The following is a 12351-nucleotide window of genomic DNA, read 5'->3' as shown; positions in this document are numbered from 1 at the left end:
ACTTTATTCATTAAATTCCCTTTTAATTTTTTTAATAAAATAAGTTTGTACTGTTATCTGTAAAGACTCAAATTAATCTATAATTTTTAACTTAACATTTAATAATTTCTTTGTAAATGTTATGTATTGTAAAAAAAACAAAACATTGACAATTATAAATGAAATATTTACTTCACAATATATTTACTACAAATTATTATGTAAAAACATCACATGATAAAAAGGCAGAGCTTATTATATATATATAATGATGAATGAAATTACAAGGAGTGTTTATTTCATTTATAAAACAGCAATTCGTAAAAAAAAAAATCGGCTTTTTTAGAACAATATTTAAAACAACCAGTATATTAAATAACTGCATTGATACTTATGAATATATGTATCATATAGATATAATAAAATATACACAGTACTTTTTTTTAAAGTTAAATACATTATATGAAATAGATTAATACAAAGAATGTTACAACTGCATTTATTAAAATGTTTATACCATAAGAAAGAGTAATAAAGATGAAAACCCCCTACAAGTCGCTGGAATGGCTTTATCAATAAATTTTCACAATGAACTCTGAAGCTGTTTTGCTAAAATATCCTTTTGTTCCATGGCATTGACAGATCAATTATCATTAAATGAAATTTAGCTATTATTTAAATTTTAATATTAATTTAAGAATTAAAATATGATAAGAAAACATCTTAATATTTATGTATTAATTTCTAATTCTTTAATTAATGTATAAATATATACATTAATTTCTATAAAAATGAAAAGATAAGGGGAATTTAGATTAAAAGAGTGAAAATATCAGCATTCAATAATAAAATTAAAAAAATAATAATAATTAAAATTTAACAAATTTTAAGTCAAAGCAAGATGACAGGAATTGAAATTTATAAATAGTGCATATTTATCATTCCTGATTCATTTATTTAAAATCTAATAGCAGTTAAAATTAATGTTAGAAATTGACCCAAAGAAAAATACTTGATATAATACTGATGTTTTCTTAATATAATACTATTCTTCATAAAAAGATAGATAAAAAGAGCAATTTCTTTCTAAAGAGTATGAAGTACAGGCATAAAAGTCATACAAAAAAATTCTGGAAATGAATACAATTAATTAATTTGGATTTGGCAATCAATAATGTATATTTATGAGATATATTTTTGCACTTCAGAATGCTAAATAAAATAATTTACTCTAATTTGACTTGAATTAGATTTTTAAATATATTTTATATTTACTCATATCAATCAACAAAACTGCATTTGCAAAAGAATTGAGCAGTATAGATTAATTTGATGTATAAATTCTGATTTAATATCAGATTTTCATTCCAAACTAATATAGAAAATTTTACAAAATTACAAGAGAGTTTTAAACTATTTCTACTAAAAATTACAGGAAAAGTAAAAACTTGCCAAATAAGTGTTTAACAAAAGTCATCTACATTAATTCTAATATTTGATACTACAAATAAAAGCTGAACTCATCAAAATATTTGCTGACATTAAATTACTGTACATGGAATAGAAAAAGTATGAAATGACAGATGACAGGATGATGCTTTAAAGAGGCACATAAAACATGTTCCATGCTTTCCAATACACAGGCACAGAACACATGATAAATAGAAAACACCAGTGGACTTTCATAATGCAAAAACTACTAATCCATCTAATCTTGAATGATATCCAAGACAATGTTCAGCTAAATGAATGATGCCAAAAAGTTTGTGACACAAACAGGATGAGTTTTGCACAAGAGACACACTCAAAGTTCTGATGTTTCCAAGTTTGTTATATGTGGCGGTGTGATCAGCTTTGGAATTTGCTCATAGCTGTACACTGCATTGCACTTGTTTAAGTCATTTTGTCGTTTGGTGTCAATAGAGTCATGAGACAAAAGTCCAGAGCTTGCATCGTCAGAATCCATGACATGGTTGCCATTTTTTAGTGGCTTATTGTTAGTATTCATTGGAGCAATTAGCTTGGCTGGTGGTATGTTGTTGCCACCATAATTTGGACGGCGTGGTGCTGGACCTCGCATGCCATTTTTGACATGCTGCACATAATTGTTTTCAGGGTGATGCCGTACCGGAGATAGTTGATCCTTACGAATTCCTGGTACAGATTTTGTATGTTCACTTGATGGGCTTATTTCTGAAATAGCATTCTCATCCAAGGAATTATTGTCAGCAGAATTATGGCTGAAAAGGAAGAAAAATGTATAAATTCCAGAAAAAAGGAATTCTTTTTTTTTTAAATATAATATATAACAGTTTTTATTGGCCATCCTAAAAAGAAGAGATGCGATATCTTTGAAGATTTGATAACATTAAACTTGTATAAGTAAATTTATTATTGACTGTCAGCATTAAAAAATCTTAAGAAATAAAAGAAAATGATTTTGTTGCTGTGTTAAAATAAATTTTATTTTATTCTACAAAAGAAAGTCTAAAATAATTATATAGAATAAATTATATGAATTATTTAAATTATGTAAATAATTATAGAAGAGAAATGCCCCCTACAAATTTTTAAAAATTTTGCTCGCTTTTTTTTTTTGCTCAAAAACTTTATGCCATATTGATACAAAGTTCTTTCTCATCATCAACATACCATTCTTTAGATAAAACAAAAATTAATACAACTATAGCATGATAAAAAATGATCAAATATCTTGTTAAATCTTTCTTGATTGAAAAAATTCTGAAGTACTAAACAGTTTTGTCATATTTTAAACTCTTTCCTTACAATGACGTGTCAGAAGCCGAGCTGAATAACTGAAGCTGAACTTCCGATAACTGAAATGCCGTTTATATTATTACAGGAATTAAAATAACAATAAAGACCCTAATAAGATATAATTAATTAGGAAATTAAGTAAATTCATAAGTCAAAGAATAAGATTCCTCCCCCTACTAATGTGAAGTAAAATATCCACTTCATGTTAAATAAAAGAAAAATGGAACAAATGAAAATTTTCCAATTCTTCTTTATATCTAACACAACAATCTCCCATTTAACATTTTGTACAAAAATCAATAGAATATGCATATATTCCTATCAATGCACTATAAATTAAATTTATAACTCAAGACGTAGTTTGACAATTTTTATGAGTATTTTGCTTACTTCAGTTTTATAGAAAATGATAAACAATTCCAAGCAAGTTCTATTGGGATGTTTCTAATAAGAGATGACTAATCTTAATAACATCAAGCATACTTTGTTTCACTTTAGCCAGAAATTTAAAAAAGTAACTTACTTGGATTATAATCCATTAGTTTATTTATTAAAAAAAAAAGAATAATTTGTTATAATTTTCTAACACTACACAAAGTTATTTTGCAAAAAGAATAATGTTTGTAATTTTTTCTTTTCAGCTTACCTTATTTGTTCATCTTCTTTGTACCATTCATTGTCATAAGAGTGCATCCATATTGGATTTGATCTATTTGGAAAGTAATTTCAAATGAGACTTGTTATAGATAATAACTCAGAGAAAATAATGATGCTTATTCTAATAGAAATTAGTGAATAAAAGAAGAAAAAAAATCCACACTATTTTATTAAAAAGTTATTTTAGCAATATACAAACAAATAATGTAAAACAATTTATTGCATTTTTTTTTCATTAATAGAGGATGTCCTTTAAATAATTTTATGCAAGCATGAATTAAAAATATGTTAAAAGAATTGCTTTGGAAAATTTATGAAAAAAAAAATTCCTGATGAATATAAAATGGTACAAAACATTGATATACTTGTAGAAAAAAAACTAAAAATATATAATTTTGATAATATAAAAAAAACCCACATTTGATATATCAAAAATGTAAATTTGCCTGACATAAAAATATTTTTCCATGCCTTTTTTTAAAATCTTATTTAATATTTAAAAACATTTAGTAGCATATATAACAATATTAAAGTATATTTTAAAGATTCTATTTGAGTATGGATGAATAATTTAGGAATTCTAGTAAAAGAACATTTTATATTTAAGATTTAAGTACAAACTGATTTAACAAAAATTGGCAAACGTGAAGAAATGGAAATTATATAAGACTAATGAAAACATTTATTAGTATAATAGTGATGGAATTATTAAAAAACTGGCAAGTTTTTAAAAGCTTGAATAGTATAAATATTAGAAATAAAAACCAAATTTTAATACATATCCAACTATTTAATAAAAATGTGATTAATTTTTAATCAAAGCATTTCAACTTACCCTTCAACAGAATGCTGATTAGTATTTGGTACATCCATTCTATTTAAAGCAGAGTCTTGAGAGCCTGTAAATATTTAGATTATTATTATTGTAGCTAAATATTTTGTGAATGAAATTAATAAACATAACTAAATACGAAATGGAGGTAAAAAACTTAAAATTTTTCTTACCAAAAGCTGTTGCTGTAGCAGCTTTTAATTTTCTTTCATATCTATAACAGAAATAAAATGTTGTATTAACATTTAAAATAGTCTTATTTTCACAATAAGTAGATGGATTTTACATTTAATTTGTTTGAAAAAATAAAATAAAAAAAATATCACCACATTGCTTTTTTCTATAGAATGAAATATTATTTAATATGTTTTGTTCAGTGATAAAATACATATTTGATAGCTTAGATTTGTATAAAGATTATTTAACATTCATATTAACAAAAATAAATTCAATAATGAAATTTCTTTAGGAGTCTTTATTTTCTTTTTTAAAAAGTAAAGGAAAAATAAAATCTAATGCCATAATTGCTTTTTATAATATCATAATTCTTGTATAAAATTTCTTGTTTGCGAGAGTATATTTCATATGAAAAACTAATCTACAAGTTTTTGCTTAAAGATGACAATCAATTAGATTAACAAAGAAAATAGGAAATTCTCTAAATATTGAATAGTTTTCATAATTTTGTCTTTGAATTTCTCGGGTAACTTACCTGCTTCTTTGGGTGAAACAGAGAGAGATGACTAAAACAAGCATGATGGCCAGGAAAATAGACAAGCCAATCAACCAAGCTCTCACTTGGGCTTCCATATTGGTATCAGCAATAGTTGTATCAGCAGGCTGAAAAAAGGTAAGAACTTTATAATGAATGTACATAAAGTTAATATTGACGCATAGTAAAATGAAAGCCTATTTTGGAAGTGCATCACATAAAAAAAAATATTCTTACATGATATGAAAATTCCATTTTTCTCCCCTTAAGCATATATTTTTACCAAAACATTCTTATTGTAAGTTTTCTTAAAATGAAAGGTTTAAATATCAGCAGTAGAATCTCTCTCTCTATATATATATGTAATGATAGTTTAATATTTAATTTAATCCTAGTTAATTTCTTAATTTTTTTAGTCTAATTCAGCCCATATCAAAGTCATTCTAAAATATTCTCTTATTCCCTGATCCCATTCCACTTCTTCTATTTAATTAATTCAACTGAAGCTTTGTAAAAATAATTGCGTTCAGCGGTTCCCACATGCCGAGTGAAGGGATAGAAAATCGCTGATGTAAACAGATTCTTCTAAAGGATCCCTCTGTTTCTCTTGTCAAGGTCAACACATGTATGAAATTCCAATCATAATCAACACGTATCAGAAATTTCATGTTATATAAGACCAGGTATAAAATGTTCAGTTGCCTTCATTTCTCCTTTCGCTCTGTGTTGTGTGTTTGTCTCTCCTGCTTGTAAGTAAAGCGTGCTTTTCCGAGATGAAATGAAATGACAAAAAAAATCAAAAGTCTCATCAACGTCTTCGAAACTACATTCTGATTAGAAAATTATATGCTTGCACATGCGCACACATACACATTTTAAAATCTAATTTAAATCTTAATTAATTTTCCAAAATTTTATCTTAAATTAGCCCAAGTTAATTTTATCCTAAAATAGTCTCTTATTTCCTAATCCCATTCCCACTTAATTAATTCTACATGCGCTCTATAAAACTGATGGTTTTAGCATTTTCTCACGCTCTGAATGAAGAGATAAAAATCCCTAATGCTTACAACATTCTTATCTCATAGCAAAATCACTGAAATGAATATTATATATATATATATATAAAATATTAAATACTGGGAAAAATGAATAAAATGTGATTATTTTAGTAAATATTAATCATAAATTGAACAGATTATTAAAATATCAAATTACTTAAAACTAGATGTAAATTATGACATAATATTAAAGTAAAATTTGTGCTGAATTTTAAATACACGTGGCATTAACAGCCAATTTCAATAACATTTGAGTTGATAAAACAAAAGGCAAATAAATGGATAATGTTAAAAGTAAACGGATATATCATTTATTTTTAACATGAAAATGCAGTACAAAATTGGAAAAGGCAGACTTACCTCACTATATAAGACATTAAATTCTTTAAATAACTCATCTAAGAATTCTATGTTTTTGTCGATCAACCTACAAATAAAATTTCCAAAAATTTAAATTAAAAAATCAAAACAAAACAAAAAGAAGCAGAACATTTTAGTTCCATCATTTTACTAAAATATATTTAATTATGAATACTTACGACAAAACTGTGGCAACCTCCATGATTGAGTTATCTTCTCTGTTTACAAAATGCAGATACAAGTCACTCCTGTACATTTGTAAAAATAGTTAATAAATATGAAGGTTAAAATTTAACAGAAAAATAAAATAAACAAACTAGTGTATTTCAAATAAAAGATAAAACTTTCTTACATTCATAATAATGTGCAAATAAAGGAAAACAAATAGTTTTATTGGCAATATACATAATATATGTATTTTTAAAACTAAAAATAATTGAATGTAAAATTATAAAGGGATTATTATACAAAAGATAATTATAAAAATTAGGTATCCACTTACAGAAAAATAAATCGTTGTTAATCAAACAATACTCTAATAATTGTAAAAAATAATGAATTTCGATAACAAATTATATCATTAAGTAATCAAAGTCATTTGAAGTGAAATTTTGAGAATAATTTGCTTTAATTTTAAATCATGATAAAATAGACTTCTAAAATTTTGTATTGAAATGTTACAAATACCCCACCTTTAAGATAGAAATTCTACTATAAAGAATTTTTGATACTTTGATTTTAATATAATTGTGAAAGAACTTACTTTTTCTTATCCACTGAGCCATCTCTGTTTTCATGATATTTTGTTTCATCAACATTAACAATTGCTCCAGTGATATTACTCAGAACTCTATACAAAATGATAAAAATTATACATATTTAAACAGGACTAAAAATTGTTTAAAAAATTGTGTGTGTATGTATTTCATTGAACTTACTCTCTGAACTTTTCCAATTTTTCTCTTATTTCTTCAGGTGTGAGCCTGAGCACAAAGCGAACTCTTTGATCCTCTCTCAGTAAATATATCTACAAAAAATAATTCAGATTTGAAAGAAAAAAAAAAACTTTTAATCAAAAATTCAACAAAAGTTCAAAGATTAAAAATGATTATTTTAATTATAGTAATCAAAATGAGTAAAAAAAAAAAAAAAACTTTTGTGCAGTTATATTTTTCTAATATGAAGGAAATAAATATTGTATTTATAATGCATGCTTTAATATTGTAAATGCAATTTTGATGAGTCAATATATATATAAAATTTAACACTTTATAAATACCCTGACTTCTGAAGATAAAATCTTAATTTAGTATTAATACAAATGTATAGTTTATAATGGATGAATAATGTGAATCTGATAGAAAATTTAGAGGAACTTTTCTGATAATACAAATGCATTACTAGGATAAATGTTCATATTGCCCTAAGTTCTTATAATTCAAAATTACGCTTTGGTTGAAATAAGACTATGACATACATTTGTCAGTTTTCATTGATATTACTTTTAGTAGATAGAATTATATTTAACAATATGTTTAAAGATATCAGCATTAAAAAAAAACTCATTTACAGTAAATGTACACAAGCAGTGTTCATAAATTTATAATAGTAATAATTGACAAAAAATTGTATTGATGAAATATACATTTTTTTTACTCATCATTTACAGAATTAAATAAAATAATAATGCAAAGTGTTATTTTTTTAAGATAAAGGAAATAACTCAGCATCAAAATATTAATATTTATAAATTCATAGCTAATGCATTTCCATTCAACTTACAAAAACTCTAGCAGTATCAAAAAGGCCATCTGTGTCATTAGCAATGACTTCAAAATCGAAATATCCTTTCATTCCTTTCTGTGGATCAAAGTTCAAACTGATGACACCAGTGTCTTTATTCACAATGAATGGTGCGGCTTTCAAAGATTCCAATCCTTCTGATAAAGTCATCTGTACACTGCCAGCAATGTAATATGACACAAGAGCGTTCTTCCCAGCATCACGGTCAATTGCCTAAAAGAAATAAAGTAAATGGGCAAAAAACATCTCAATTTAATAATTTTTTTTTATTTGATGGGTTATGATACTGAACAATGAAAATGAATCTATATATGTAAATATGATTTGAAGAAACAGTCATGGAGTTCTTTGTCCAAGCTGTGGCAAGCACGATACATAAACTGAATAAGAAGACCGAAAGCAGGAAAGAGAGAATATGAGAAAGTGTTTCAAACTTGTATAGTTTTTGAAAGGAATTTGCCAGCATGGTGTTTAGTAAAATAATAGCTCATACAACTCTGAAGTTAAAGTTATTAGTAAGCAGACTTTAATTGATTAGATAATACTTTTAGAATGTAGATTAATTAGAAATTATTACATATATGTAATAATTTCCTAATCTTTCAAACTCTGTCTTCACTGTAACTTTAACTTCATTGTGTGGACTATTAAATTTCGCACAAAATCAAAATGTTGAAATCTGCAGCATTGTTCTTTTAACCTTTCTGAAGAGATAGTGTTAAACTTTCCTTCACCTACTCAATTTGTTGCTCAGTAATCCCTATGGCTTGGTCAAAAGTTAAAAATTGGACTATATCCAAGAAATGTAAAGAATAAAAAGCATTATTAAAAACTCAATTATTACTTTTTCAAACTATGTTTTATATGTATATAACTAAATTAATATGAGTTGATAGCAGTAATGTATTTTAAGCTTGAAAATCATTAGATTAACTTCTTAAATGTAAAAAAAACAAAACAATGCTGATAAATTGAATTTTTATTTTTCAGAGATTGATTGCCTATCAAAGATAAAATGAAGCAATTTACTATAAGTTTTCAATTTAAATGAATGAAAATAAAATACAAATTTATATGTCCCATAATGTACATAGTATAACAAAAGAGGAATACATTTCTACATTTGCTATTCAAAAGATACAGAAATAATATCTTTCTTTACTCTCTAATAATTTCTGTATGATTTTTACATAAAATTGATTTCATTTACTTAAAATAATTATGAAAATATATATTTGCATTTTGAAACTTCTAAAAATAAAAATACAAAAACAAAATCTTTTATTTTAGCTTAAATTACATCACATCTTGCTAAAATAAATGACATATTATTAAATGGTATTAAAATTTCAATCCAGAAATAATAAATAATCAGGTAATTCCATCTTATCTTGCTTGGTTTTTAATAATTTTGCATTCAAGAATTAAAAAAAAAAAAAAAACATACCTTCACAATCATGAAAGCTGTTCCAAAATCTGTTTCAGATGTAATTCCACCAGTGAAAACTCTTTTGATAAATCGAGGAGGATTATCATTGATATCTCTGACTCCTATATGAACCTGCAGCAATGAATTGTCTCTTGGATCAAAATAATTGATTGGAGAAGGTTGATGAAAGCAATCATCAGAAGCTTGGACAATGAGAGTGTAATTTTGCTTCTCTTCTCTATCTAATACTTCAGTTGCATATAATTGGTGAGTAAATATATCCAATTTAAAACGGCCGAGATTATTCCCTCCTGTAAAAGCAAGTTACAATAAATTTTTAAAAGCAAAAAGTGCTTTTGTAAAGAAGTATTAATTTTTTTAATGTAAATCATTATAATCATGGAATTATTTCAAAAAATGTTTCACTTACCCACAATAAAGTAACAAGGTATGGGCTTTCTAGATCCAGTATCATCGTCTTTATCAACAGTTGCTATTAGTTTAAAACTCTCTTTTCCAGCCTCCAGATTTTCAGTAAAAATCACTTCATACTAGGAAATAACATATAGTATAAACATAACATACATAAACATGTTGACTAAAGTATGATATAGCAAAATAAATAAATAAAAATAATAAATAATATCTTTCAATTAAGAAAATACAAAAGTTCTAAAATTTTTTGACAGATTATTTAATGACTCAATAATCTGCCAATTTTGTATTAAAAATATGCACTTAAAATGACTTAAAAGGTAAATATTCAAAATTTAGACATAACGCCTAGGCAAAGAATTTGTTGAACTATATGTGAAAATGCAATTTTAAAGAAAAAAAATTAATACTTTGCCATTTAATGTAGATATGCATAAAGCACTTACATCATCTTCTGTAAATTCAGGGGCATTGTCATCAACATTTACTATGTATATAGTTAAATCTAAATCAGTAGATAGTGATGTAGGCTGTCCAAGATCGTAAGCTTCAACACGAACCTGTAATTTTAATTTTATTAATAAATAAAAAAAGATGTAAATGAATATCAAGACATTTAGTTTGAATATTATTATAGCAAATAAAAAGACGATTAAGTGCACATTATTCATCAACAATATTTTTGGTAAAATAATTTGGCTATAACAACAGAATTAACAATAGACAGAAATGCAACAATTTATTATGTAAAATTTTTTATTAGAAAGACTTAAGCTATAATTCATATGAGTAATTTAATTAATAATTTATTAAACATTTTTCATATGAAGATTTGGTTTTCCTTTGAAGAAAAGATTAACAAAAGGTCAAAGTTTCAATTATGCAATGCATATTAGAAAACATTTTAAACTTTACAAGGAAATAAAAATTTACTTGGATTTCATTAAAAAAAATACCAAAAAGAGTGATTAAATGAAATACAAACAAACATTCTACCTCATATACTTTTTGCCTTTCCCTATCTAAAGGTTCTCGAACAGTGATGACTCCTGTGATTTCATGGATATTGAAGGCCTTCCAGTGATTATTTGCAAGCTTCTTGAATCGGTATCTAACTTCACCATTTAAACCAATATCTGCATCTTGAGCATTCACTTCCACAACACTGCTACCAAGAGTAGCATTCTGAAAGGAATTTTAAACAAATATTCATATGGATATATAAATAGCTTGAAAAACAAACACTACTGTGGAAATAAAAATTAAATGCTCAAAAAATTGTAGTTTAACCATCAACCATATATGTGAAGACTAAGAAAATATTTTTTAAGATGCAATTCACATAAAGCCTTTTATTTCAACGATAACAGTACAAAATATCTACACTTTTCAAGAAATGACAATAGTGTTAAAGGAAAATGATTTATTTTTCATTCTAATTTTTAATAGATAAGAAAGTAACATTGTTAAACATGGAAAAATAAATAGACACTTAGATATAGTCATCTTATTCGATTCATACCATAACATTATAATTATTTTTATTTTATTAAATCCTTATTTTCAAATCACAAGAGCTATTTGAGGAAGGACTTTTCAATGTTGATGTCACCCAAAGTGGGTTGTATATTTTTCTCTCCAAACTTCCATACTACAACATAAGGACATATAAATCATAAAATTTTCAGATTCAAATATCATCTCAAAATGATGCCTTCAATTCCAAAGCCAAAGTTCAGCCTATAAATCACCCTAATTCATAGTGTTGAATTCATTTTTATGTATAAAATTTAACTTTACCCAAAGGACAAGTCTATAATACTCAAATTAAAATTAGTTCTATAAAAAATTTCTAGTCTTGAAATATATAATCACAAAATGCTTACAAACAGTACTATTTAAAATTAGCTCCCAAAAAGTAGTTATATAATAAATGTCAAAGTAGACATTAATTATTCAAACTCTAGTTATCCAGATAGCTTTAAGGGAAATAGAATGAGAAAAAACAGCCAAACAGGTGATTGACTAATATGTTTAAGCAGCAACATTTGAATACAGTATATAAGCATATAAAATGTAAACAATACTGCTTTTATAATCATTAAATTAATACATTATATTTCCTTTTCCCTGCCCTATAAAACAACTTTTTCTTGTTCAGTTATCTAGATGGGGTTTAGTTCCAATTAATTCCAATAATTAAAATTTTAATGCAAATCATATAAATAAATTCACATTTTATCTTTTTAACCCATTTACTGCCATTTACAAGATATCTCATAGGAAATTGATGCAAAATTAAGCA

The 12351-nt window shown here is 25.3% G+C and overlaps 1 protein-coding gene across 3 annotated transcripts in view; it reads right to left on the bottom strand.

Annotated features, from left to right (window-relative positions):
- Nucleotides 1-260: 260 nt before the first annotated feature.
- The window catches only part of LOC129988203 (cadherin-23-like), a 209276-nt gene continuing 197185 nt past the window's right edge, over nucleotides 261-12351 (bottom strand). For all 3 annotated transcript variants that reach the window (XM_056096361.1, XM_056096362.1, XM_056096363.1), the window contains 14 exons: nucleotides 11043-11231; nucleotides 10493-10606; nucleotides 10042-10162; nucleotides 9630-9922; nucleotides 8162-8395; nucleotides 7318-7406; nucleotides 7143-7229; nucleotides 6559-6627; nucleotides 6380-6446; nucleotides 4959-5086; nucleotides 4420-4460; nucleotides 4250-4313; nucleotides 3404-3466; nucleotides 261-2219 (listed from right to left, as the gene is read on the bottom strand). In XM_056096361.1, the coding sequence (XP_055952336.1) occupies nucleotides 1784-2219; nucleotides 3404-3466; nucleotides 4250-4313; nucleotides 4420-4460; nucleotides 4959-5086; nucleotides 6380-6446; nucleotides 6559-6627; nucleotides 7143-7229; nucleotides 7318-7406; nucleotides 8162-8395; nucleotides 9630-9922; nucleotides 10042-10162; nucleotides 10493-10606; nucleotides 11043-11231 (1995 nt within the window). In that variant the 3' untranslated portion in view covers nucleotides 261-1783. The remainder of the gene's footprint in view (nucleotides 2220-3403; nucleotides 3467-4249; nucleotides 4314-4419; nucleotides 4461-4958; nucleotides 5087-6379; nucleotides 6447-6558; nucleotides 6628-7142; nucleotides 7230-7317; nucleotides 7407-8161; nucleotides 8396-9629; nucleotides 9923-10041; nucleotides 10163-10492; nucleotides 10607-11042; nucleotides 11232-12351) is intronic.

This window comes from Argiope bruennichi, chromosome 10 (genome assembly GCF_947563725.1).
Source record: "Argiope bruennichi chromosome 10, qqArgBrue1.1, whole genome shotgun sequence".
Classification (NCBI taxonomy): Eukaryota; Metazoa; Arthropoda; class Arachnida; order Araneae; family Araneidae; genus Argiope; species Argiope bruennichi.
Note: the sequence above shows the minus strand (reverse complement) of the source record. Positions and strands in the feature narration are given on the sequence as shown.